The 25,149-nt window shown below is 48.0% G+C and overlaps 1 protein-coding gene across 1 annotated transcript in view; it reads left to right on the plus strand.

Annotated features, from left to right (window-relative positions):
• The window catches only part of GPATCH1 (G-patch domain containing 1), a 425,367-nt gene that overhangs the window by 189,703 nt on the left and 210,515 nt on the right, over window positions 1–25,149 (plus strand). The window contains exons 11-12 of the mRNA XM_086945137.1: window positions 6,274–6,555; window positions 13,281–13,459. Coding sequence (XP_086801263.1) covers window positions 6,274–6,555; window positions 13,281–13,459 — 461 coding nt within the window. The remainder of the gene's footprint in view (window positions 1–6,273; window positions 6,556–13,280; window positions 13,460–25,149) is intronic.

Here is a 25,149-nt window from a genome sequence, read left to right on the forward strand (position 1 = left end):
TCGAGGACCACGAGTCAAGATGGGGCGTGAGGTCCAGGCCCAGGTATTGAATATGGCTGTCCGCCCAGCGATAGGGCGTGACCCCCTGCAGGAAAGAAATCTCCTCGTCGGGGGCGGTGAGGTTAAGCGCCCAAGACTTGGTGTGGTTGATTTTAAGGCCGGACGCCTGCTCAAACAGGGAAAGGGCTTCGTGCACCGCTGGGAAGGAGACCCGAGGGTTCGTAAGAGTAAGAATCAGGTCATCAGCGAACAGCGCTACCTTATTAGTGCGCCCTCCGTGGGAGATACCATGAATATCAGGGGTACGCCTAATCAGCTCCGCCAACGGCTCAACCGCAAGGGCGAACAGGAGCGGCGACAGCGGGCATCCCTGCCTCGTGCCCCTGTGGACCGAAAGCGGCGATGTCAATTGGCCATTGACCCGAATTCGGGCTTGCGGTCCTAGGTAGGGGGCCATGCACCTGGATATCATGATAGGACCAAGACCTAGTTTCTTGAGGACCGCCCGCAGGAAGGTCCAATCGATCCGGTCGAAGGCTTTTTCTGCGTCCAGCGAGAGGAGGCAAGCCGGTATTTTCCAATGGTGCACCTTTCCCACCAAGTGCGCCAGCCTGCGGACATTGTCGGCTCCCTGGCGGTCCCGAATAAATCCCACCTGGTCCGGATTCACCAGGCCCGGCATGTATGGGTCAAGTCGTTTGGCCAAAACCTTGGTGTAGATCTTGAGATCAGTGTTAAGGAGGGCGATGGGGCGGTAGGAGGCACACAGGTCCGGGTCCTTCCCAGGCTTGGGGATCAGGGCTATTTCCGCCAGGCCCATATCGGAGGAGGGGCCAACGGTGTCAGAAAAGGAGCTGTATAGTCGCAACAGATGCGGGCGGAGCTGGGTCAAGAACAGGCGATAGAAGGCCAACGGCAGGCCGTCCGGCCCCGGGGTTTTCCCCACGGGGAGATCTTTAACAGCCTCCGTTATTTCCTCCTCCTGTAAGGGGCTCTCCAGCGAGGCCGCACGTACCGGGGACAAGGTGGACCCCCCGTAATCTGCGAGGACGGCCTCTTGGGCCTCCGCAGAGGTGGGCTCCTCGGCATATAGGGAGGAGTAGTAAGCAACAAATGCGGCCTGCTTAGCCTTCTCAGTGGTGGCGCAAGTGCCGTCCTGCTGCTTGACATTGGCGATGTGGGCCCTAGCGGTACGTGCCCGTAGCCTGCCGGCCAGTAGTCGGCCAACCTTGTCCCCTCCCTCGTAATACCGTTGCTTGAGCGCTAACAGGGAGTGCTCCGCCTTGTTGGTGCGCAGGGTGCGGAGTTGCCCCCGAAGATTAGCGAGAGTTCTCTTTGACGCCCGCGAGGGGGAGGCCCGGTCCCGGGCCTCCGCAAGTTTGATCTCGCTAGCCAGGTCGGTTTCCAACTTGGACGCTTCCTTCCTCCGTGCCGCCGCCAGGGAGGTGATGTGGCCCCGAATGGTGGCCTTGAAGGCGTCCCAGACCGTGTGAAACGGCAGATCAGGGGTGTCGTTAACGGCGAAATACGAGTCTATGGCGTCACGGATGCTGGCGACGTCGTCCGGGTCCCGAAGGATCCTCGGCGGGAGCGTCCATCGGCGTTCACGAGTGGCGTGGGCCAGGGGGTCTTGTAGCAAGAGCTCCACGTGAGCGTGGTCCGACAGGGAGATGTCGGAGATAGCAGCAGCCAAAGAGTCTCGGGCCACCTCAAGGGAGGCGAAAAGATAGTCGATTCGGGAGTACGTCCTATGGGAATGCGAGTAGAAGGAGTAGTCCCGGGCCCCCGGGTTGTGGTAGCGCCACACGTCCACAAGCCCCAGGTCCTTAAGCTGTGTTCTAAGAGTAGAAGACATTGCTCCCGCTCCGTTAAAGGGGGCTCCCGCACGATCTAGCTCGGGGTCCCAAACAAGATTGAAGTCGCCGCCCAGGATCACATTATTGTCGCCCGATGGGAACTGTTCCCGCAGGAGTGTCTGGAGGTATTTGTCCTGCGGCTGGTTGGGAGCATATACACACCCAAGAGTGAACTGCGCGCGGCCCATCTGTATCGTGGCTCGGAGGAAGCGCCCGTCAGCACCTTTGAAAGGTTTCACGGATCCCCGCCTAGTGCCAGCCCTGCAGAGGATTGCCACCCCCGCTGTCTTGGTGTCAGAGGATGCCCAGAACTGTGTAGGGTATCTAGGGTGGGCCATGCGTTTGGTGTCTCCCCGGAGAAGGTGCGTCTCCTGGAGGAGGACAATGTCAGGGGCGTGGTGTAGGAGGTAGCGCCATACCTGCTGCCGCTTGTTGGGGGAGTTGAGCCCTTTGACGTTGAGGGAGAGGACCTTCAAGGGTGTAGGGATGTTCGCCGTCATAGCACTAAGGGGGAGTGGAGTCGCGCAGAACCCAGTGTAGCAGACCCTCCCGCAGACAATACAGCGGCAGCCACTTCTCGCCTCCAGTGTGTCAGCCCCCGCAGGACCCACCCCTCCACCCCACCGCGGGCGCGAGGAGAACGTGAGAGGAAAGGGCAGTATAAGAGCGAAGTAGGAAGAGGAAGGTGAGAAAAGAGAAAAAGGGCGCAAAGAAGAAATTGAACCAAACCAGGCCAACAGGGCCAGTATACAGTGTCCCAGGTACCGGACATCCTCTACCCGAGGGTTTGGATGAAGCCAGGAATGTCACTTCCTACAGGACAAAGGGAGGGAGCGGAGATCCGGGCAAGTGAAGTAGAATCAAATCGTCTCAGAGCCCATCCACCCCGCTGCCTAGAGGTAGTCCGGGGTTGTGTCAGGCTGCGGGGCCACATGGTCCGTTCAGGCGCCAGTGGGGCGCTGGAGCTCCGCGGTGTAGTCCGTGACCTGAAGGAGGCAAAAGGCGTCGTCCTTTCCTTTCGGTCCCCGTGAGGGGGGTGGGGAACGCCACGGGTGTGGCCCGCCGGTGAGAGGGGGAGGGGGGCCCCCACGAACAATGGGAGCAGGCCACCATGGAGCAGGAAGACACGCTGAAGTGCCTAGTGGGCGAGCGTGCGCACTGGGTAGCTGGAGTCACAGCGGCAACGTTCAGTGGGCCTCTGGAGTCGAGGGGCGATCCCCACCCTCAGATCCAGAAGCGGTGGGCTGGGAGGCCCGCTCCTCGCGGTCGCCCTCGAGGGAGCGGATGTGGGCAATGATGTCCTGCTTGGTCTGTGAGGTAGATAGCGCGTCCACCGGAGGGGACCGCCGACGTCTGCGCACAGTGGACCATTCAGAGCGTGGAGGGGCCTTCTCCGAGTGGGGAGGACGTGTCGGACTGTGATCTGGTGACTCCGGCATGTCTAGCAGTTGCGCCGCCTCTCGGTAGGACCTGAGTGTCCTGCGCTTGCCCTCCCATCTGAAGATGAGTGCAAAGGGATGTCCCCACTGGTAAGAGATGTTGAGGGTCCGGAGCTTCTCTGTGATCGGGCGGAAGACTCGCCGTCTGTGGAGTGTGGTGGGGGCCAGGTCCTGGAAGATCTGGATCTTGTGGCCTTCGTACCGCAGGTCCGGGTTGTCCCTAGCCGCCTTCAAGATGGCCTCCTTCTCGGTGAAGTAGTGGAGCCTGGTGACGATGTCAGGCAGGAGACCCGCTTTTCCTCCCGCTCCGAAGACACGGTGTGCGCGGTCTAGGCGCGGCGGGGGGGCGTCCTCCTCGCCCCACACCGCTTGCAAGAGTAGGGCCACATAGGCCATGGTATTAGTCCCCTCTTCTCCGAGTGGCACACCCCGTATGCGGAGGTTGTTGCGGCGTCCCCTGTTTTCCAAGTCTTCCTGCTTGATCTGGAGCTGGATATGCTGTTCCTCGAGGGTCGCCACTCTCTGCCAGATTTGCTCCAGGTCCTCAGTGCGGGAGTCGACCGTTCTTTCCAGGCCGTCGACTCGGTCGCCGAGGTCGGTGACTTCCTTGCGCATTTCTTTGACGCAGGTGTGGACCTCCGTCCTGAGGGACCCAATCTCAGTCTTCAGGTCAGCCATAAAGGAGGTCATGAAGGCCTGCGTCACCGGCGGAGAGTCGGTTGGCGGTGGGGGCTTCCCCCCTGACGATGATGAGGGCCCTCCGGATGGCAATGGCGAGCCCGCCTTGCCCCACATAGAGGCCACTGACGCCCCTCTGGTCGTCGTGGGTGTGGGGTCCGGCTTATTCCCCTTGCCGCGGGTCATGGTCCACGTGGGCCGCACTCAAATAGAAGAAGTCCAGGCCGTGGAGGGGCCGCCGGAGCCGGGGTGGGTGGTGCCCCCGGGGAGATAGGGCTGCGCGGAGGCAGGGGAGGCGGCGGATAGGCGATGACTGTGGGTGGGTCACAGCAGGCTGGGCCCAGGGTCTACAGGCGGATGGCCTCTCGTAGTCCCGTGGTGTGGCGCAGTCCCCCGGTGCCGCCCAGATCAGGGCCTCCTCCCAGCGTAGCGTCCAGCCGGTCCCACCGCAGCAGGCAAGGAGTGTCCAGGAGGGTCCCAGCTTCCCAGCAGCGAAGAGGGGTGGCAGGCGGCAAAGGCCCCTGGGGTCCCCGTGTGCTCACGGCAGGGTCACCCAGTCCGAGGCCCACCAGGCGTGGCAGGGCCGGGTCGCGGCGGTGAGGTGGCCAGGGGTCGCGTTCTGCAGGGCTGGGGCCCACCAAGGCTCAGGGCTCGCCAATACACAGTGGCTCAATAGCGCATCAGGCCGCAGTCTATGTGCCCAGGGCGGCAGGAGGCATGCAGGCTGGGATTGTCAGTGTGCAGGGGCCGGTCCTCCGCCAAAAGGGGGGAAGTGGCGGGAAGGCCAACCGCCGGGCCCCGCAAGCGCCGGGCCCCTCCGGGAGATGGCAGGTGGGGGAGGGGGCAGCGCGCTGCAGCTCACCGTCTGGGCCCAGCGACGGGCGATGGAGTCCCGACCAGGGCTCGCGTGCACGGGGCCGCCGGCAATCCCTCAGGTCCGGGCCTGGTTTTCCCGCCGAGGCCGGGGGCTCAGGTAGATGCGGCGTCCGGGCCGCCGCTGTGCCTCTCGCTGGTGGCAGCCCGGCTCCAGCAGCTCCGGCGCGGCTCTGCCGGCGACAGGCTGGGTCCTCTGGTCCCGCTCGGCCGCAGGTGAGGCCAGGGGTGCTCCGGCGTCTCCTCCGGGCCGCAGCGCCGGTCCTCTCCCCAGGAGCTCGTCCCGACTCTCCAGCCGCGGACCCAGGGCAAGATGGCGGTCAGCAGCCGTTGACGGGAATCTCGAAGGCTGGCGGTGCGGCCGCCGGAACTCTCTCAGCCGCGTCTCGTCGCCAAGGAGGTGCACCAGCAGGATCAGTGATGCGTAGGGGGACCCCAGGAGTGATTACCCCCCGAAGACTACGCTTAAGCAGGCTAAGGAGAGCAGCGGGGCGACGGAGCTCAAGTGAGACACGTCCGCTCACATCGCCGTCTCAGCCACGCCCCCGGCCAAGCTTTTTTAAGCAATACCTCCTCTACTGCTTCCTTGAATGGAGAAGAAATATGTCACAGAGGGAATGGGTTGTGGCTAGACTGAAGGTTTTAGTAAGCGGGACCAGACCGAGACTTCAGTGGGAAAAGACATTAGGATCAGTAATTCAAGTGTAGTAACAGGGTACAAGGAACACTGCTATAACCTGCTATCTGAATTTCTTTGCAGATGTTCTTTGCTTTCTTAGTTAGTAAGGGGTATAAGGAATCACAAAATCCTGTGAGGAATGGCAAGTACAGTAACCAAATAATGGGTTGCCAAGTTTGCATAGTGCGCAAAACAAATTCCCTTCAAAGTCTTTTCTGCAGCATCTGACCTATTTGAAAAGAATGCCTTACCCAATTCTAATTTTTAGTATTCAAAACTGGTTTATTTAAGAGGAGGGATTCTTTTGGGTAAGTGTATTCCCACAGCTAGTCCACAGCTCACATCTGAGTTTTCAAAGTAGCCAAGCTAGAAATAGGAACAGATTTATTTGTCAATGTTGAGGTTTTCAAAGGGGCCGGAGCCAGGTTGTTCAAAGTGGACCTAATCTAGTCTAGCAGATTTTGTAATTAGAGGACTTATGTTTGTTGGAGGGCGAATGTTGGCTCAATTACGTTTCTTAATTTCTCCTAAGATTGTTTGGGAGAGACCTCCTCAGTGGAACTTCACATATAATAAACAAGTGAACAGACTTTTTTCCATCCATCATCCTTAATAAAAATCGATTTTTAGGCTATGTTTAAATTGCTAAAAGCCCTTTAATAATAAAAACCTTGTGCATGTGTGTGACAATACAATAAATGTGTTTTCCCTTTGATTATCCTATGATTGATTTCTTTGTTTTTTCTAGGTCCCTCCTCCGTTTTAGAGCTTCTGAGTGAGAAGGACAGAGATCGGATTAAAGACGTGAAACAGACTGTGGAACTGCAGAAAGCAAAGGCAAAGGATTTGGCACTTCAGGCCTTGAAAAGCCGATTCCAGTCTGCCTCTGAAGAAAAAAATGACATCCAGTCATCTGGGGTTGCCTTGGGCCCATCAGATGCTTCTTCCGACTTCCAGCCATTTTCAAAACATCCAGAAAAGCAGAAAAGATATGCTGACTATATTACAAAGCTGAAAGAAGGACAGAAAGGTAAGTGATGTACACAGAAAATATATATGCTGCCTATTCCTTTCAGTTAGTTTCCGTTTGTAATAATGTTCACACATTTGTGCTGTTTACTGTCAGAAAGTCTGCTATCCTTCTAAACCATGTAAAATATTCGGTTTGTACTGCACTGTAAGGATGATAAATGTGGCCAAAAGGAACTCCACAGAAGGATTTAGGCGCTTGACTGGGTGCATCAAAACCGTATGTCCTTGGTTCCTGTTTACAGGCTCTTTAAGAATACAATAGGAATGGTTGTATGACAGAGGCATGCATGGCTAAACTACGTGTGCCTCTACTATGCTGTCCTAACCACGAATCTGTCTAAACCACGCATGCCTTTACCACGCATGCCTTTACCACACACTTTTGTGGTAAAGGCATGATCGGTAAAGGGGTATGCATGGGAAAGATTACCCCCTCTCTGCCACCCCTCTCCGCCCTACGCCCTAAAATCCTAACGCCCTACCTCATCCCCTCACCCTGAGACCTAAAACCTAGCCCCTTAAAACTTCCCCTTCCTCCCGCCCTGAGGCCTAAAACCCTTTCCCTACCGTAAACTACCCCATCCCCAGCCCCCCAGTCCTAAAACATACCCCGTACTGTTCTTTAAACTACCCCAACCCCTTCCACTGCCCCAAGGCCTAAAACCCTGCCCCCATTTAAAAAACTACCATAACCCCCACAGACCTGACCTCTAAAACCTATCCTGCCCTAACACTACCCCTCCCTCTTCCTGAGGCCTAGAACCCTGCCCTCAACCGTAAACTACCCGAGCCCATCTCCCCTGCCCTGAGTCCTAAAACATATCCTGCGCTGCCCTTTACACTACCCCAACCTCCGCCCTGAGCCCTAAAACTCAGTTCCCCTTCCAAAAAATACCCTGATTCCCCCCACCCCTAAAAGAAACAAAAAACACAAACCGGGCCCAGCCCTACTTACCTATCCGCGTCCGGAGCTTCCTGTTTCGACTCTTCTCCCAGCACCTCTGAACACTAGACCGATATCTGCCTTAACCATGCATATGTGTGGTTAAGGCAGAAGCGTGGTTCAGGCAATCATGGTTACGCTTGCCGGGAAGCATCACGCGTGGCTCAGCCCACGTTGTAAAGGCTGTTTCCCAATAGGAACTATTGTTAGTGACAGATCATTCTCATTAGTGACAGGTTCAAATCACAGTTAAATTGGGAAGATAGAGATGTCTTCAATTAGCATTTAGAAAAAGACTAAAATGGTTCATTTTAGAAACTGCTCTGGATTCATGTTTTTGAAAAAAAACGCATTAAGTTTATTGAGTTAGTTAGTTTTGCATACGTCACCTTTTTAGGTCTCGCCTTTTCCATTCCGAAGGAATGGAAAAGGAAGAGAATTCAAGTGCTCAAAATACTCGTCAAACCAAGGGTTTTTTGGTGCGCTTTTCTTCGAGTTCACGTGGCCACAGGCACGCGCTTTTGGGCCATAAACTTTCACGGCCATCTGTTCCCCAGCTCCAGCACCTCCCCTCTCTCTCCCCGCACACAGCCTTACTTGGATTTCTCCTCCCCCTCCCCAGCCAGCTTCCCCCAGGCCGTGTTCCCTCCCACCTTTCCTCCTCTCTGTCCCTTCTTTCATTCACAACTTGTTTGTGATTGCATTAAAACCAAAAATGTTCTATATCGGTTCTAAGTGCACCTGCCTGCAGGTAACCCATACTATGTTCTTTTATAGCAATAAGCCATGGTTCATTTTTAAAATTGCTATTTTTTATTGCACACATTTGACTACCATGTTTAGTTGTCAGTTTGTGTTTTGTTTAACTTGTTATTTTGTGGCACGCTGGTATAATTAAAAAAAATAATAACCTTCGCCCACGCTTGCAAAACATTTTCGTTTGAGGTAGCTCAACGGACTAAGTGCCTGCCCTTGTAAAATGATAGATTACATCTTTTATCATTTTGCGGTCGTTAAAAATTGGACCCTCGATTAAGATAATAAAGTCTGCAAATAAAGCGCCACGAGTGAACTGAAGTGTGGTGTGCGCTAGAAAAAGGTTCAAATCACTGTAACTTTCTTTCTGTATCTGTTGGTCCCCTCTCTTTTCTCAACATTTTCTCTCGTATCTAGTTCTCCCCCCTTCCCATTTTCTATCTTCTTTCTGAGCTCAGAACTATTTGATTCTCAGCCTTTTCCATTTTTTCTAGTAACTGTCATACGTGTGCTCCTTAGCACCATCTCCCGTTTTTTTAAAATTATTATTATTATTTTTTTACAAATTTCCCATCCTTGCTCCTGCTTGGAGTGACCCCTTTTCCCCCCCTGATTTCTGGCATACGTGAGCCCGGGCTCTCACACACTTACTGGTCTGCCTCTTTTCTCACCATCTCAAGCTTTTCTGTAATATATCTGAGCCATTTGTTCACCCTCCCTCTCCTGTTTCTTCCTCAGCTTCTGACCCACGCGCGTCTCCTCCCAGCACCCAGCCCTCCCTCTCTTGCCCCCCCCCCCCCTAATATCTCATCTGTGTGTGCTTTCCTTTATCTGGCCAGGTCTCCCGCCCATTTTAAGAGGTCCGCCGAACAGGCTCAGAGATCTTTTGAAGGTTTGTTTTCTCTGGAGGGGAGGTGGGGCTCGGATGAGAGAGAGGAGGCCGCTTTTAATCATCTTAACAGTTCAAACTTCTCCCTCCGCTTCATCCTGCCTCTCCTTGAATATTTATCCCTTTATCACTTCAAATGGCCCCCTTCTGCCTCTTTGTTTGCGCCCTGGGGGGCTCTGCATATCACACAGTACTTTGTGTTTACAAAGCTTTCTCTGAGAGGGGATAGAGGTGGGGGCTCGCGGGACTGGGCACCCCCTGCCTCTCCTCTTGCATATGTGTCTCCCCCTGCTGTGCCTTTGTCACTGACACCGCAGAGGAAAGCGCGGCTGTGGGGTAGGTGTGACTGTTTACCTTTTCTCTGTACCCCGGGCTACAATGCCATAAAGATTATAAGGCCAAATGCTGAGTGGAATGTACGTAACGCCTACAATAGGATCTTAAACAGCAGGTACAGCGCTAGCCCCTCAAAACTCGTGGCCCCAAAACCTAACAATCTGTACCACTGTTCTCAATCTTGATAATCTGAACCTGTTTCGACATTTCGCGTTGACATTTAATTAAACAATACTGCCCTTTGTTGGCCCCCAATAATGATCACAACATATAGTTTATACCCCGGCGTCTCGTCTCACACCAAAATACAAACCAAAGAATGCGTAAGGTTTGTGACGAGATGTTAGTTGTGGGAACAAGTGACGCCAACATTAATTGGTGGTAAGAGCCTGGACAATGAATGAACAGGGATTATATAGCGCTGCAAACGTCCCGGGTTTACCAGGAGAGCCCCGAATAGTCAACGACTGCCCTGGAAAATATTTGGCATTTTTGGTGAAAGTGAAACACACAAAAGGTGATACATATCCTTATGTAGCGGTGCGGGATTGGTATGGAATCCGGACCAGAAAGCAGTTTCAGTAACACAAATGATAATGTGTCAAAGCTGCATTTAATTTCCTCCTAGTGACACATTGCCATGTGTTTTATATGTTGGTGAGTCCTGTCAAGTCAATTCACGGTGTCCCACCGTCGCTACAAAATAATAGTCCTACTTCTATGTTCTTGGCATGTCCCAGTAGGACCTCTAATATGAACAGAACTTGGAAGACTTCTTTCTGTAGCACCCCTCCCCTCTCCTTCTAACTCAGGGTGTATCCTTCTCTTCACTGCTCTCCTTATCTCCCTCTCCCTCTCTCCTTCTCTCCTCTCTCCTTCTCTCCTCTCTCCTATTCTCTCTCTCTCTCTCCTTCCCTCTATCCCCTTCCCTCTATCCCCTTCTCTCCTGTCTCCCTCTCTGCACTTCTCTCTCATCCTCTTCTATTCTCTTCTCTCCTTCTTTCTCTCTTTCTCCCATCCATCCCTTTCCCCCTTCTCTCCTCTCTCCCTCGCTCCACTTTTTTCCTTCTCTCTCCCTCTCTCCTTCTCTCGCTCTCCCTCTCTCTCTGTCTCCTTTGCTTTCTCTATCTCTCTCTCTACTTCTCTCTACTTCTCTCCCCTTCGCTCCGCCCACACTCCTCACTTCCATGGTCTCCGATTCTCCATCACTGTGCCTTCCTCTCTGCCTTGCTCTCTATCCTCTCTGCTTCGCTGCATTCCCCGTCTTCCATGCTGCCCGCATCTGTCTCCAGACTCCCTTCCTCCCATTTTTATCTCTCACTAACACACCCTCTCGTCTTTTATATCTTCGTGTCTCGCTCATACTTTTTTGCACTCATCACCTTTCCTCATCACCCTCGTACTTCATTATACTTCTCTCTTGCACTCCTTCCCTAGCTCTCTCTCCCGCCCATCTCAGTTTACTTTCTCCCCTTCTAGAAGGGTGTAAAAAGGCTGTTTATTAGGGAGCAGGGTGGGCAATGAAACAAACATCATAGCAGGATGGGCAATAAAACAAACACCCTTCAATAATTAAAAAAATTAAAAGCCATTGTTATTTGTAATATCAATACATCTAAGTCACGTCAATACAAAACATGTGGCATTACAAATGCTAAAAGTGTCACATTTGCTAAAGTTAAAAGTATTGGCATTGTAAATCACAAAACATAAATATAAAATGTCATTTACAAAACCAATAGCTCCAACTTTCCTACTGCGAGACCTATTGGCAACGCCAGTGCTTGTTTGATAAAGAAATTAACAAAGCTGTTCGTTTTAATCTCTTACCTAGTTTGCCAAAAAAGGTACTTTAAAGAGAAGGTGTTCTGTACGTCCGTGCATAGGTCTGCTTCAAATATTTGTTACAAAAGGCAGAGAATAAACAGATGAACACAAATATCTATTTTTAAAACATGACGCCCCTCTATTGCATACAGAAGACAAAAATAACAGAACCACTTAAAAAGTGGAAAATAGGGTGGAGGTCGAGGTGTAAGAATGGTGTTAGTATGACTTGTGTATGCGAATGTGTTTTGTGGTTGGTGCGAAAATTAACATTGTATTAGTGTTTGTGGGTTCTGTTTTGAATGGCAGAGAATAAACAGATGAACACAAATATCTATTTTTAAAACATGACGCCCCTCTATTGCATACAGAAGACAAAAATAACAGAACCACTTAAAAAGTGGAAAATAGGGTGGAGGTCGAGGTGTAAGAATGGTGTTAGTATGACTTGTGTATGCGAATGTGTTTTGTGGTTGGTGCAAAAATTAACATTGTATTAGTGTTTGTGGGTTCTGTTTTGAATGGCCTGAAAGGAATCGGAGTGTGTACATCGGCTGTGTGAATGGTGTGCATGCATATTGTGTAAATGGTGTGATTGTACATTGTGCATGTCCGACTGTGTGTTTGTCAATAGTGCAAATGTGGTGTGTACATTACAGCAGTTAGTGTGAAATGTGCGAATGAAGTATGTGTGATGTTGTGCCAATGGCGACAGTGCATGTTATATAGAGGTAGAGGATACACCGCAGGCAACACAATTCAATAAGTAATAGGATCCGAAAATGTTGCTGAAGATTGCTGGAGACATACCCAACTCCAGATTGACATTTGTGGAAAAGAAATTAGTGTACTCCATTATATGTTATATTATTTTTGTACTTGTTATAGAACCAAATGCAGCTTGGTTTCACAAAGAATGGCAGACCTATCTGGGTGATGGGCTAAATAGGTCATAGCCAGAGGATGGTTGTGGTCTATTTAGACTTGAAGAAGGCGTTCATATTGTTCCTCTCAGAACACTTTTGAACAAGCTGATTTGCCTTAGGATGGCAGCTGGGTTGCCAAATTAAGTTAGCAACTGACTTAGTGCCAGGAGTCAATCCTGACAAAATTGAGGTGATGTCATACTTGTTCATTCCCAGCCCCTTGCTCTTAAATGAGTTGATGATAGGCAATTGTTTCCATTTTAAGTTGATTCAAAGACCTGACAGAGATAGTGGAAAAATTATACTTGTTTTAAAAAAGTAGGGGGGAGTCCGCACAGGTTCAGGGCAGGTGAAAATCCTGCACGTGATACATCAACAATTGGAGGAGCACTGCGTTAAGGTTTAAGGGTCACCAAACCGGGGGATATATCAGATTACCTGAATAAGGCTAAGCAATGTGGCAAGGCTGTAGCTTGGCAAGATAAATGTTAGGATACGCTGGGAGATGCTCATTGATTAGGAATGGGCAGATTGTGATACAGCTGAAATACAGTATTGATGAGCGTTCATTTGGTTTAGCATGTCCAATAATGTCCATCATATATCCAGAGGATAAAGCATTGTGTAGACAATCTAAATATAGGCCTACCAAACAGACACATATTTTAATTCATAAACCTTATGAGGTGAGGCGCAAGATTTTGAACATATTAATTCTGAAGGGAAGGGTGGACAGGGGAATATGAAACTGATTCGCAGTTCTGAAAGCATGGCACACGTTTCAGTTCTAACATGAGGCCCCGTTTTGAGTTCTGAAGCACAGGAGTAACTTGAAACATATTTCCATAGAAAAGATTTTAGTATTTGTTTCAAAAGGAGGAAATGAAATGCTCATACTGATTATGAAAATGATTTTGTGAATTTCTTCCCTTGTTTCTGCTTTGCTTATAATTACATTTGAATGTATTGTTCAAATACTAATTCTGTCATTTAGAGTGTATTTGTTAGATTAAAAGTGTTTAGTAAAACGTGTTTATCCACATTAGATGCCCTGGAGAGCAGTTCTGATCTAAGTATGACCGAATGGGAAAGAAGAAGGGAACAGGATGAGTTTATGCGTGCAGCAGTGCTCTACAAATCTTCCAGTTCAACTTTATCCTGCAGATTCACCCGTGCCAAGTATGAAGATGACACAGATAAAGTGGAGGTTCCAATAGACATGGAGGTACCAGTTTATAACAGTTTAAAGCAGTTTGTTAGTATTGAACTCTCAAAACATTTGAGGCTCCAAATTACTTGCCATAATTAAATCTTTTTCAAAATATTGGTGCTTTTCAAAGGAGATTACAAATATTCATTAGCTGTAAACCATTTCACTTACAGATGATTGTGTTCTCAGTGAGTTGTTCTCAGTGAGTTGTAATACTGCCTGCAAGCGTTTGGCCAGCAGATTACAGTCTTTTGTGATTGCTGATGCTGAAGAAGACTCACTACTTGTCAGAGGCTTTTAAGGAATGCCTCCCTGAGTCCAAAAGAACCGGGAAGACAAAAAAGGACCACAGCAGTACTTTATAATTGTGTCAATCAAACCACCAAATACATATGGGAACTGCTGGCTTCTAACTAGGATTGAGATATAGTTCTTTTTTGATGTTGCTTCCCAGACTTCCCCATCATTCTTCAAAACTGACCCACAAGCGTTGTGCTTCTATATCTTTTATATCTAAGCTCATATATCCTGATTATGGACCATGGCACACACTTTGTGGGTACCTTTGCTACCATTTTCTTTTTGTAGCCATGCATTTTCAAATTCGCAGTGCGTAGAAAAAAGTTTCTTCAGGTTTGGAAATTATTTTACTGGGTCCTTTCAAATCATGGAATATTATAAGTCTAGCACTGGTGGACAAAGAGAGTGGTCACTGAACCTTTCTATATTGAGGGTTGGATTTCCAAGAACCTGTTTTGAGATGTCTGATGTTCTGAGAACCTATTAACCTAATCTTCTGGGGCTTGGCCCAAATTCCATTTAGGACCCAACATTACTGGAGTTTGCTCAGAGGTGTCTAGGAAACAAAGGCCTAACATTGCACCTTTTCTGAAGTGCTGCATGTGTCTAATTCCAAAACAAATTTTGACAACATGTTCCCCCCTATTGTGGCCCTAAAAGAGAGGAAAATTGACAAACTTTTCAGATGTGTTGTTGATTCCTATTTGCCCCAAAAGCATGATAGTGCCCCATTCATTCAACCATTCTGACGACATTTCAATTATGGCGTCTAGAATGATCACTCTTGCTTTGTGTGCACAGCAAGCCAAAGCAAAATATCTTATCAAGATTTATGGGACGTTTCAAAGGAAAACTGATTTATCTTCATTTGGAGCTAACCCTGGCCCAGTATATTGCACGTCACATGGTGCCTAGGAAGGGTCATGCCTTTTTTCCTTATATCTTTGAGTCCACTATGAGAGCCTTCATTCCCAAGGTTCACCACATCTTCTTTTCCCAGTTTGTAGCCTCATGTGGAATGAAGCCAACACCAATATCTGGCACACATTGTCATACAGGTGTTGTATGAGGTTCTTTATCCCAGCACAAGGCCCTTGGGGGTGACCACATCTGGGATATCAACAGCTCTTATTTACCTACCTTGTCCCATTTTATTTTAATAGATGGAACATTCCTCAAGCTCTCCAAGACCTATTTTGTGGTTTGTTTTCCTTTGTCAAGCTATATTGACTCACATATTGCTAGTACTTCTGTTGCAGATCTAACCACAGCCAGCCTTGTGAACAGCACAACATGTTGACACTTTTTCCATCCCCTTGATCTTTGATGCAGTTAAGGATTATCTGAGGCAATCAAGGACTGACCCCCCCTACTGACACACCATTTGCTCCCTTACCATTCCCAGAGATAAACCACAGGTCAAGGCAATATTCCCCATCGTCAGGCTAAAAATCCTCAATGTAAAGTCAATGTTTAACCAGATGTGTGCATATATACTCTAAGAAGATTGAAACCGTCCTCTCCACCACCCCCACATACCTTGCCGGGAGCACTCCTTTTTCCCGCTTTCTGATCCAAGTCCTTCTGGGGACACTCCTGCCCCCAGGGATTTTTCAGGACTTGCGGGACTCAAGGTGTTTAGAGCTCAAACTAGTGTCTCTGTGACCACAGGGTAGTGCAGGGGGTAAATCCCTTGAGGCTGATCTGTAAACCCCTAACTACAGACCTCAAGCCTTTGTAATTGCCATTTGTGCATGTCTGCTGATGTAAACCTAGATAGGTCAACTCTGTTCTAGAGAGAACCAGCATGCTGAACAGTTTGGAACATTAAAGACTCTGAGGCAAAAAACCATGTTAGGATTGCAGGATTGTATCTTTAATTTGCACCAACCACTACGAGGTGCATAACAAAAAGAAGCTGCCAAGCAGGCAATATTGCAAGGATTCCACTGCCCACTTGATGGCTCGGCACTCTTTCTCGATTGTGGAATGATGAACTTCCATAGGTTGTATTTTCCTACTAATGTGCACTGATGGATGTTCTATCCGCTTCAAATTATTCAGGAATAGGACAGCCACCAACGCAATATCTGTTGAAAGGGTAGTGGAAAATTGCGAGCAACATAAAATGGTCTCTTCACATAGGACTGATCCCAGGATACCAAATGCTTGCAAAGCCTTTGTAGCGTAATCAGTTAAGATATTAGCAATGCACTTTTTTAAAAAGATCTCTGTGAGTGGGACTGCTATGGTGGCAACAGGTGGAACAAATCGGCACTAATAGTCTAGGAAACCCTCATGTTTTTCTTGGTGTTTGGAATATGCATGTCTCAAATAGCTTGAACCTTGTTAACCTGCTGTTTAATCAGTCCTTTCCTTAAAAAGTTATACTGGATATCACTCTTCATTTGCAGCCAGGCCACTCTTTTCGAGATTATCATGAAGTCCTGATTCTTTAAAGGTAGACAGCACATTTCAGAGATGTTGGAGTCTTGAAGGGCCCTCTAGGCTATAAATAAATTTATGGTCCAAGTATGCTGACCCTTCTAATGAGGTTTTAGAATGGTGTTTTCAGTCTTTGAAAAGTGACTGGTGCTCCATAGGGAAGGGAGAACTGTAAATTGATAAATCCTAAAAAGGGTAGAAAAGCTGTATTCTCCCGATCTGATGGGGCTAGTGGGATTTATCAAAAGCTGTTCCTGATATCAGTAGTGATAAGATATTTTTGCTTGTCCTAGTTGTTCAGTCATTGCATCGATACTAAGCTTTGTCTATCCATGTTAGAAATGGGGTTTCTGATTGGCTAGCATACTTACCTAAGCCAGGCAGAACCCACGACTCTAGTCAGGGCAAGTAAGTTATTCACCAAAATTAACCAGTGTCACCCCGGTAGCTTGGCACATATAAGTCAGGCTTATCCCCAGAGGCAATGTGCGCAACACACTTACAACAGTGACACAAAAAATACACCACAAAGGAGACTCCTTACAATATTCTATAAAAATACAGTTATAAACATGGACCAAAACAACATGAACCAATAATTACATTATCCATTAGGCAATTGTCACGAACATCACAATGCGTGCAATAAGAGACGGGCCCCTAGGTTGCACATGTCATAAAAACACCATCACTGCGCTTACAATGTACATTCTTAAATAATTTTTGTTATCCTCACAATGCAAGGCAAAGATAACATGTATCATAAGATCAGGGCATGAAATGCAGCAGTTAGGTTAGGAAGGGGAACGTATAGAATCATAAATTCTCTGCATACTATACAATCCTGTATTAGTTCTCTTTATCCTGTCAGCTTACGTCATTAACATGGCATACATTTTCAAACCAGGGCTTGAAATGCAACAGGTTATGAAATAAATAGAACATGAATCCCCAGTAATGTAGAAATCCTGTATTACCGCTAGAAATGTCTACAAACATAAGCCCCCCGGGGCACAGAAATTGTGGCACCCTTACTGGCGGGGTTACGGTCTTTGGGAGCCCTACTGCATTTAATTCAGGTAAGCCTAGCACATAGGCCGCAGTAACACCTGCATGCCTATTACGAGGAATATGGCAATTGCTGTATGACCATAAAGAGACGGGGTCTCTGACGGGATCCGTCCCGTAGTGGTGAATTATGGACCCAGTGCACCGCTATACCTAACCGAGGCTCCAATGCCTTCTCCTAGAATCATGAAAGAAGGAGAAGGCACAAACTGCAGGATTCACACGTAGGTTTTCGGGATAGTGATGCTCTGAACTCGCAGGAGATGGGGGCATAACCCCGCAAGGTTCGCCATTGCCTAGCAAAAATTAAGCGCTCCTCTGCGCTGACTGGTAGTCAAAGTGGACTGGGTAGCAACAATCCAGCGCTCACCATGCGCTGTCCAGATTGAGGAAGCGTTCACCATGCAATGAACTCTCTGGGAATGAAAGTGCTCAGCATGCGCTTCTGGTTTACAGGTGGAAAAGCGCTTGACACGCACTGCTTGATAACTTCTTTTAGAAAGTGTCCACTCTTAAGGCTATTGGGGCAGAACCAAAAGCGCTCCAACTGTGCTGTTCGTACGAAGCAGTTGGGCATAAAGTAATATAGCAGTACACAAAAGAGTGGTCACAGTGGAAATGATTCGCAAAATGTCAGAGAACACATATGTGGAAATTGCACATAGAGTTACGGCTACACCAGATCACAAATGTGATGAATGACTGTAATTTATTCAATTAAAAAGGGGTTGTCAAAGGGTCAACGATTCAGATGACAGAATGTATGTCAACATCTACATTTTGTAAAATCCGGTGCAAATAAAGTGACAAGTGCAAAAGTTGGGGTCAGTGCAGGTGATGTGCAAGGGGAAGGTAGTGCATATATATATATACATCCACAATTGAATTAGAAACCTATCCTGACAGATTTATGGCATATACAATTAATGCAACAACATAAACAAAGGAAGCAGTTATAGAGTCACTGTCAACCTGGTTTGGTGTGGAGGAAAAAGAGGAAAAGTCGACGTTTCGACCCCTGTGGGGACCAGCAAAATGAATGTCTTGGAGTTGGGGTCTTCTTCAGGACCAAAAGATTAAGGGGAGTGGGGGTAGGGCACCTATGGACAACAATAAAAATTAGTGTGGTGTGTCTAAAATGGGAACAAATCTACTTGGCAGAGAGACAGAATAAGATTTACCAGCACCCATTTGGAGTGGGAGAAATTGGGAAAACGAAAGAGAAAAAGCTAGCGTCACAATTCACACTTATAACTGAGGATTCAATGTATTTTATTATGTTTTGGCTCTCAAAGAGGGCCACATAAAAATTCACAATGATAAAGGAAAAGACAGATACATATCACAGAAATGACATTCAGATGCACATTTGAATACAAAATAACATACAATGACAAATCTACAACAGGAAGCAATGTCAGACATCTCCAGAAACATATTAATAAATAGCTAAAAAACCTTTGAAAAAGTTAAAAATATAGAAACAAAACATTTCATTAGGAGGCCAATAAAGTCCTTGGAGAAAGCTGTTCAGAGTAGAATGCCCAGACGAAGACAAATAGGTTTTAACCATTTGAGACGCAATATGCGAAGCGCAGGGCAGATCAACAAAACATGCATGCGATCCTGAGTACTCAGGTTACATAAATTGCACATAGGGGAAGAACCATACCATTTGGATAAAAGTAGATTTAAAGGTAATAGGTCATAACGTAACAGAAACCATAATCTACGAATACCATACGGCAAGTTCCATGTAACATATGGTTGGGCCAATTTAATCGAGTAAGAATTAAGGAGAAGGTCTACTTCCCTTTTTTCATAAATTATCTTCTTATCTGCCTGAAAACACAGTTCCCACGAGGCCTGTTTTAATAGGAGTTTTAACTGTAAGGGAGAGTGCAAAAACAAAGTGTTTTCATCTAACTTTAGCAGAGTTACAGCTTTTCTAAAATTCCTTACAATTTGTGAAAACTCCTTAAAATTACCCAGTAATTCAGTTTTAAGGAGAGCTCTCATCGTCCCCGGTTCAGCTCTAGCCAGGTAAGCCACCCATCTTACCAGGGCACATAAACCCTGTACCCAGCTGCTCCTGAGACCGAAATCAAGCCTGCAAGCGGCCAAAGGACACGCAGTATTCAGAGAAGATAGGGATCTTAAGAGTTTCCCCTCAATCGTATGGCAGAAGTCCCAATATTTCATCTCAATAAGTTCGATACCATATAGTATCGTAGCGGGAATTTTGGACCTATATACCTCCAATAAACACAAAAAGTGCCTTTTCCCAGTGGCCTGATACAGGGAATTTAGACCTTTGCCATGTGCGAGGGCTTTGCGCGAACTGTGCTCAATATGAGGCCTCTCGCTCAAGTTAGCCGCAATAATTTTCCCCCAAAAAGTATAAGATTTTACCACCTCCAGTTTTTGACCGCCGATATACCAACCAAAATTTTCAGATCGGCACTTCTTTTTCCCGGCTATGCACATAATTTTACTTTTGGAGATGTTAATCTTCATGCAATGCGCAACAGAAAAATCATGAAGGGCTTGTAGCCGATTTGCAAGGCCTTTGGGAGTCAGATCTAAAATAAGGACGTCATCGGCATACATCAAGCAAGATATTGGGGTCCCCCCAATCACCGGAGCAATACCTTCGCTGACAGACAAGGCAACAGGCAGGTCAACAGTATACAAGGAGAACAAAAGGGGAGCCAATAGGCAGCCTTGTTTTAGGCCATTCAGGGAAGAAATATGATGGGAGAGCCCCCTTTCACCCCCTTGCAAGACACTGCACCAAGTCTCTGTATGGAGTGTGCGGACAAGCTCCAATAGGTAGGATGGGACACCAAGCGCTGCCAATTTTCTCCACAGCGTTCTACGAGGAGAAGGATGGATGAAACATCCAAGGTAAGTGTGTACTCACCATTAGAAAGTATGTTGTGTACCATAGGGTACCAATTGCTATGGTGGGCTGATCTATAGGTAACAAAGGCACACGGTTCAAGCGTAACCTGTGGCTGTGGGCAAGAGAGAGGAAGAATGTGGGAAACCACATAGTTAAAAGTATGAAACATAGCAGTTCCGGCGCGCTTTAAAACGGGTGCAAATACCAAGGGTTAGGCAGGTGCCGGATGAACGCTGCATAGGTCTAATCATGCACGAATGTGCCACCACACAAGTCTGTGGAGTAACTAAATAGGCACCTTCACAGGACGCAGTGATTAAAAGGTGGATTAAAATAAACTACTGGTCCTTACTCCGTGAGCCAAAGCTAAAGCGCGTCACCCTGTACGTGGTGCGCAAGGTGGAATAATAGTACTGTGTCTGAGGAGACACACGCCGTGTAAAATCAGAAGGATGAGGCTGCTGGGTGGGGATCGGGGGCCTTCCATCGTACAGAAATGTGCGTTTTGACTAAAAGGGGAGAGACGTGATTAACCTTTCTCACCGGGTCCTTTAATGTGACAGGTCTCGTGCAGAAGTGTACGTGTTAAGTACAGTCGTGAGGAGAGAGACGTGGTTAACATTTCTCACCGAGCGTCTATGAGATGACAAGCCTCGTGCAGAAGTGTACGCCGAGACGTGAATGACATTACGCACCGTGGGCCTTTGATGTGGCAGTGTGGGAATAACAACCCAAAAAGCAAGTGGCGTTCATTAACCGCAGTGCCAGGCTGGGAGAAGAGAAAATTATGTTGCCAAATGTAACCAGCCTCTTGGATTCCCTATCCGGTGGTGTAGTAGGGAATGTGCCAGGAGTCATGCTAGAGGATGAGGCCGGGACTAGCAGGCTCTCAACGGAGGGGTGCTGGGAGAAGAGGGCCGAGTTCCAGAGAAGGACATCTATGAGGACTTCTTTAAAGGGAAGTAAGGGCTCTGATGAGGATAACCTGGGCTGCAGCACTTCTGTCAAAACACTGGTCCAGGACCTCAGCTGCCCTTCGGACCACCATCACAAAAGAAGCCCCTTCCAGTAGTCACTGTGTTAGAGGAGAGGAGACCAGCATCTGGGGAGGTGTCCGGACCACTGGCATCAGCCAAATCCTCAAACTAGTTGTCATTGGCCATGGTCTCTGCTAGGGGGTATGAGTAGCCATGGGGAACCTCAGATCCCCTCCATTTGGGTACCTCCGAGGGCCCACCAGGAAAATAAGGCTCTTTCTTCAATTCAGTCCATGTGGGGCTGGTCTGGCTCCATATCGGAGTCGGGATTCACAATGGGATCAGCGCCGCTGGGAACTTCACTTCTTGAACAGTCCCTGAAGGAGGTCATGAAGTTTCGGCCGGGATTGATCAAGATCCACCAAAGGACCCTGAAGGTTCAACCGGCGCCAAGGTCGGACATGATGGCGGAGTACCAGTCAAAGAACCTTCCGGAACACATGGAAAAAAAAGGCTCTTCAGAGGGTTCGACCTCCAAAAAATGAGGCTCATGGCTTTCTAAAATTCTTGTTCCTGCTGGGGGTCGCTCCAGCTACATGAAACTATGGAAGCGCAAAGCGGACCCTGTGTCAGACTTCGGCTACACAGAGACAACCTGGAAGCAGGCCTAGATCTGGGGTATCTTTCCCTCTTGTCGTCTGAAGAATGGGAGTGACTTGGGGAAGTCGAAGAGCATGTTGCCTTCTTCTTGTGCTTACATGAAGAAGTACGGGATTGTGATAAAGATCAAAGAAGTGACTCCAAGAGAAGTCCCGAAAGCTTCATAGCTCTTTCATGGATGGCCTTGGGGTTCATTGTCTTGCATTCCACACAAGACGTTGAGTGGGGGTCCCACTCCAGACCCCACAGACACACTAAGTGGGGGTCTGTCATAGGCATCTATCAGTGACAGGCACCGCAGGGCTTGAAACCAGTCAGTTTCTTTTGGGACATCACCAAAAAGTGGGATAGAAAAAGGGCATACTAAACCTAAACAAAACGACAAATAAATCTGAACAAAAAATGACTGTGGGGAGGTCATCTGGACCAGCGCTGGTGGCACAGAAAAGAAGAAACTGTGGTCGGCACGCTGGGTTGGAGCCTATATAGGGACCATGCACGTCACTTCCAGCACAGACAATAATGCCAACACCACGTGGAGCTGAAAAATGCCACCTACTAGTGCACAAAGGAAGTGCTCAAAAACATGTGAATCCAGTCTGATGCCTGGTTAATATTATAAGGTAAGGAATCCGTGGCTTGAAATCTCAATCAGAAAAAAGGAAACAGAGTACCCCTATAATGGTCGCAACCACAGCGTCCGCTCTTCCTGAATCATGGGAGATTCTCTCACTAAGTTTGAAAGAAAAGATTTAGGCAACTGATTAATGCAATGGCCCATGTTACTTTCATAAAAACAAGGCTTCAATCATCTAATAGAACACTGTGTATACCATTTAAAAAAAATGACAATCAGAAATTGACTCTATCGTATTCCTGACGCTCAAACGTAAGATGTTGAAAAGAAGTAAAATTTATCTTAAGGGAAGGCATAATTGAGACCTCTTGTAGCCCATTGAATTGTTGCCTAGCCCTAGTATTTACATCATAAAGGTTGATATGGTTCTATATTGATGTTGGAAAAGTAAATAAATACCAGCATTTTGTAAAGCACACTGCTACCTCCTTAGAGGTGTCCCGGCGGTGGGGGCCATCGGGAAGATTTTAAGCAAGCTATTGCCCAGAGTTGCATGGTGCTGGGCTAACCTGGCGCCGGGGTTCAAACTGGGAACCCCATGGTCTGGCGTTAGTCACCCTGGGTGCTGCGCCACACCTCTTCCAGTGAATCCCACAATAGGGTTTGAAGCATTCTTGGACCAGGCCATTTTTGCATGCTTATCCCAAAACTTTTTGCCTTCTTCCTCAAATTTTTATTACTCCCTTTTTGTTGGCTTTAGGACTCTTGGCCTTTTACCATTGATAATCAGTGCCTAAGTGCACATGCTCTCACCTCTAAAACATGGTATGATTGGTTTACACTGGTTTGGCATATTTAATTACTTTTAGGTCCCTTGTACAGGGGTATCTCATATACCCAGGGCCTGTAAATTAAATGCTACTAGTGGGCCTGTAACGCAGATTACGCGACCCACAGAAGTAGCATTATAAACCTGTCTCAGGCCTGCCACTGTAGTGTCTGCATGCGCAGTTTACTTCCATATTGACATGGCTAGTTGAACTATTTGCCAAGCCAAACCTCTCTTTTTACTACACATAAGTCACCCTAAGGTAAGCGCTGTGGGCAGAACGCTGTGTAGGTAAAAGGTAGAACACGTGCCTTCATTGCATGTCCTGGTAGTGACAAACAGCCTATTTGGTTTCTCACTACTCTGAGGCTTGCTCCTCTCATAGGTTTGCATTGGGAATTCCCTGACATGTTTTTCAGTGGTAATTTGGAGTAGCGCTGCCATGTTTGGAATAGTGGTGATAAATACTGTTTATGGTGAAGGGGGATTTTTATTACTATTTGAGAATTGCTACTTTTAGAAAGTGGGCATTTCTATGCGCTTGAGACTCATACTTTGCAATCTGGTTCCAATCCAGAGTGACAGCTGGGCTTGTGCATACTTTCCAGACAGCCATCACACAGGAAGAGCTGGGTGTAACAGGGTTGCATCTGCATTTGTCTGAATACTGAATGGTCTTCCTGGGATGGGAAAAAGGGAGGTGGGACACACTTACATTTGTAAAAGCTGGGCCCTGCCCTCACACAAAGGGCGGGTTTACCCCCTACTAATGTCTGGAGCCAGAGCTGGGATTGAATGGAGGGTGTTGTGCACTTCTAAAAGTTCTTTTGAAGTCACCTCTACATCAAATACAATCTGAGTACAAGTACAGTGGCTCTGATCCCACATTTTCAGAGCACCTTTGGAACTGGGACTGTCAGAAGGCCGACCTGTGATGCCTAAAGGTCTCACCTGGACATCTCTTCTGTTGTTGCCCTGCTGACTGCTATCCGCTGGGTGGCCTTAAGGACTCACTGGTTTGCTCTTCTGCTTGTTGCCCTGCTGCCAGCTCTACCCTGACTTTGGTCTAATGTGTCCCTACAGTCTGCACAGTGATATAGGAGTTCTGAGCTACTAGGAGGAACTGCCATCGTAATCCCTGGTTCTTATGAGTTGGTCTGCCTGTATGCCTGCTATATTACTTTAAAGAGTTAATACTGTTGCGCATATGGCGTCCATGGTCCGGAATGAGGTCCATTCTCACAAACTATTGCGACTGGAAAGTTGCAGCAAAGCTCACAATCGGATTGGATATGACCAACTTGCTGGTCAGAGCTATTGCTTCCACTGTAGTGCTTCAACATCATGCCTGGCTGAAAACAACTGGCTTTTCGGGGATGTCAAGGCATCCCTTATGGACATGCCCTTCGTTGGGACTCACCTTTTTGTCCACAAAGCAGATTTGGCTCTAGAACAATTAAAGGACAGTAGGCCACCGCTAGTTCATTGGGCCCTGCAAAAGCTGCAATCCGCCATCTGTGGTTAAGTTAGGGGCTGTCAGCCACGTCCATTTCCCCCTAGCCACCACAACCAGTAGGTACGATAATCCTTTGATGGCTGAGAATGCGGCTCCCACAGAGCCAGAGTTTAACCCAGTCCACCAACCACCCTTCCCCGGCACCTAATTGGTGGCAGGATTCTGCATCTCCTTGCCAGATGGCGGAAAGTCACTTCAGACAAGTCAGTCCCCCCAACTACTTCCAGAAAAATAAAACATAAAAGATTCTCCCTTTGTTCCTGTTTTGTCTGCCCTCGAACTTGAAAACTGAATGGTAGCACTGAACTTGCAGAACACTTACTTCCACATCCCCATCCTGCCCATAGGCGTCATCTGTGGTTCACTGTAGGCGAAGAGCATTACCAGTTTGCTGGGCTCCCCTTTGGTCTTACCACCACCCCTTTGGT

Source organism: Lissotriton vulgaris, chromosome 12, assembly GCF_964263255.1.
Source record: "Lissotriton vulgaris chromosome 12, aLisVul1.2, whole genome shotgun sequence".
NCBI classification, from domain to species: Eukaryota; Metazoa; Chordata; class Amphibia; order Caudata; family Salamandridae; genus Lissotriton; species Lissotriton vulgaris.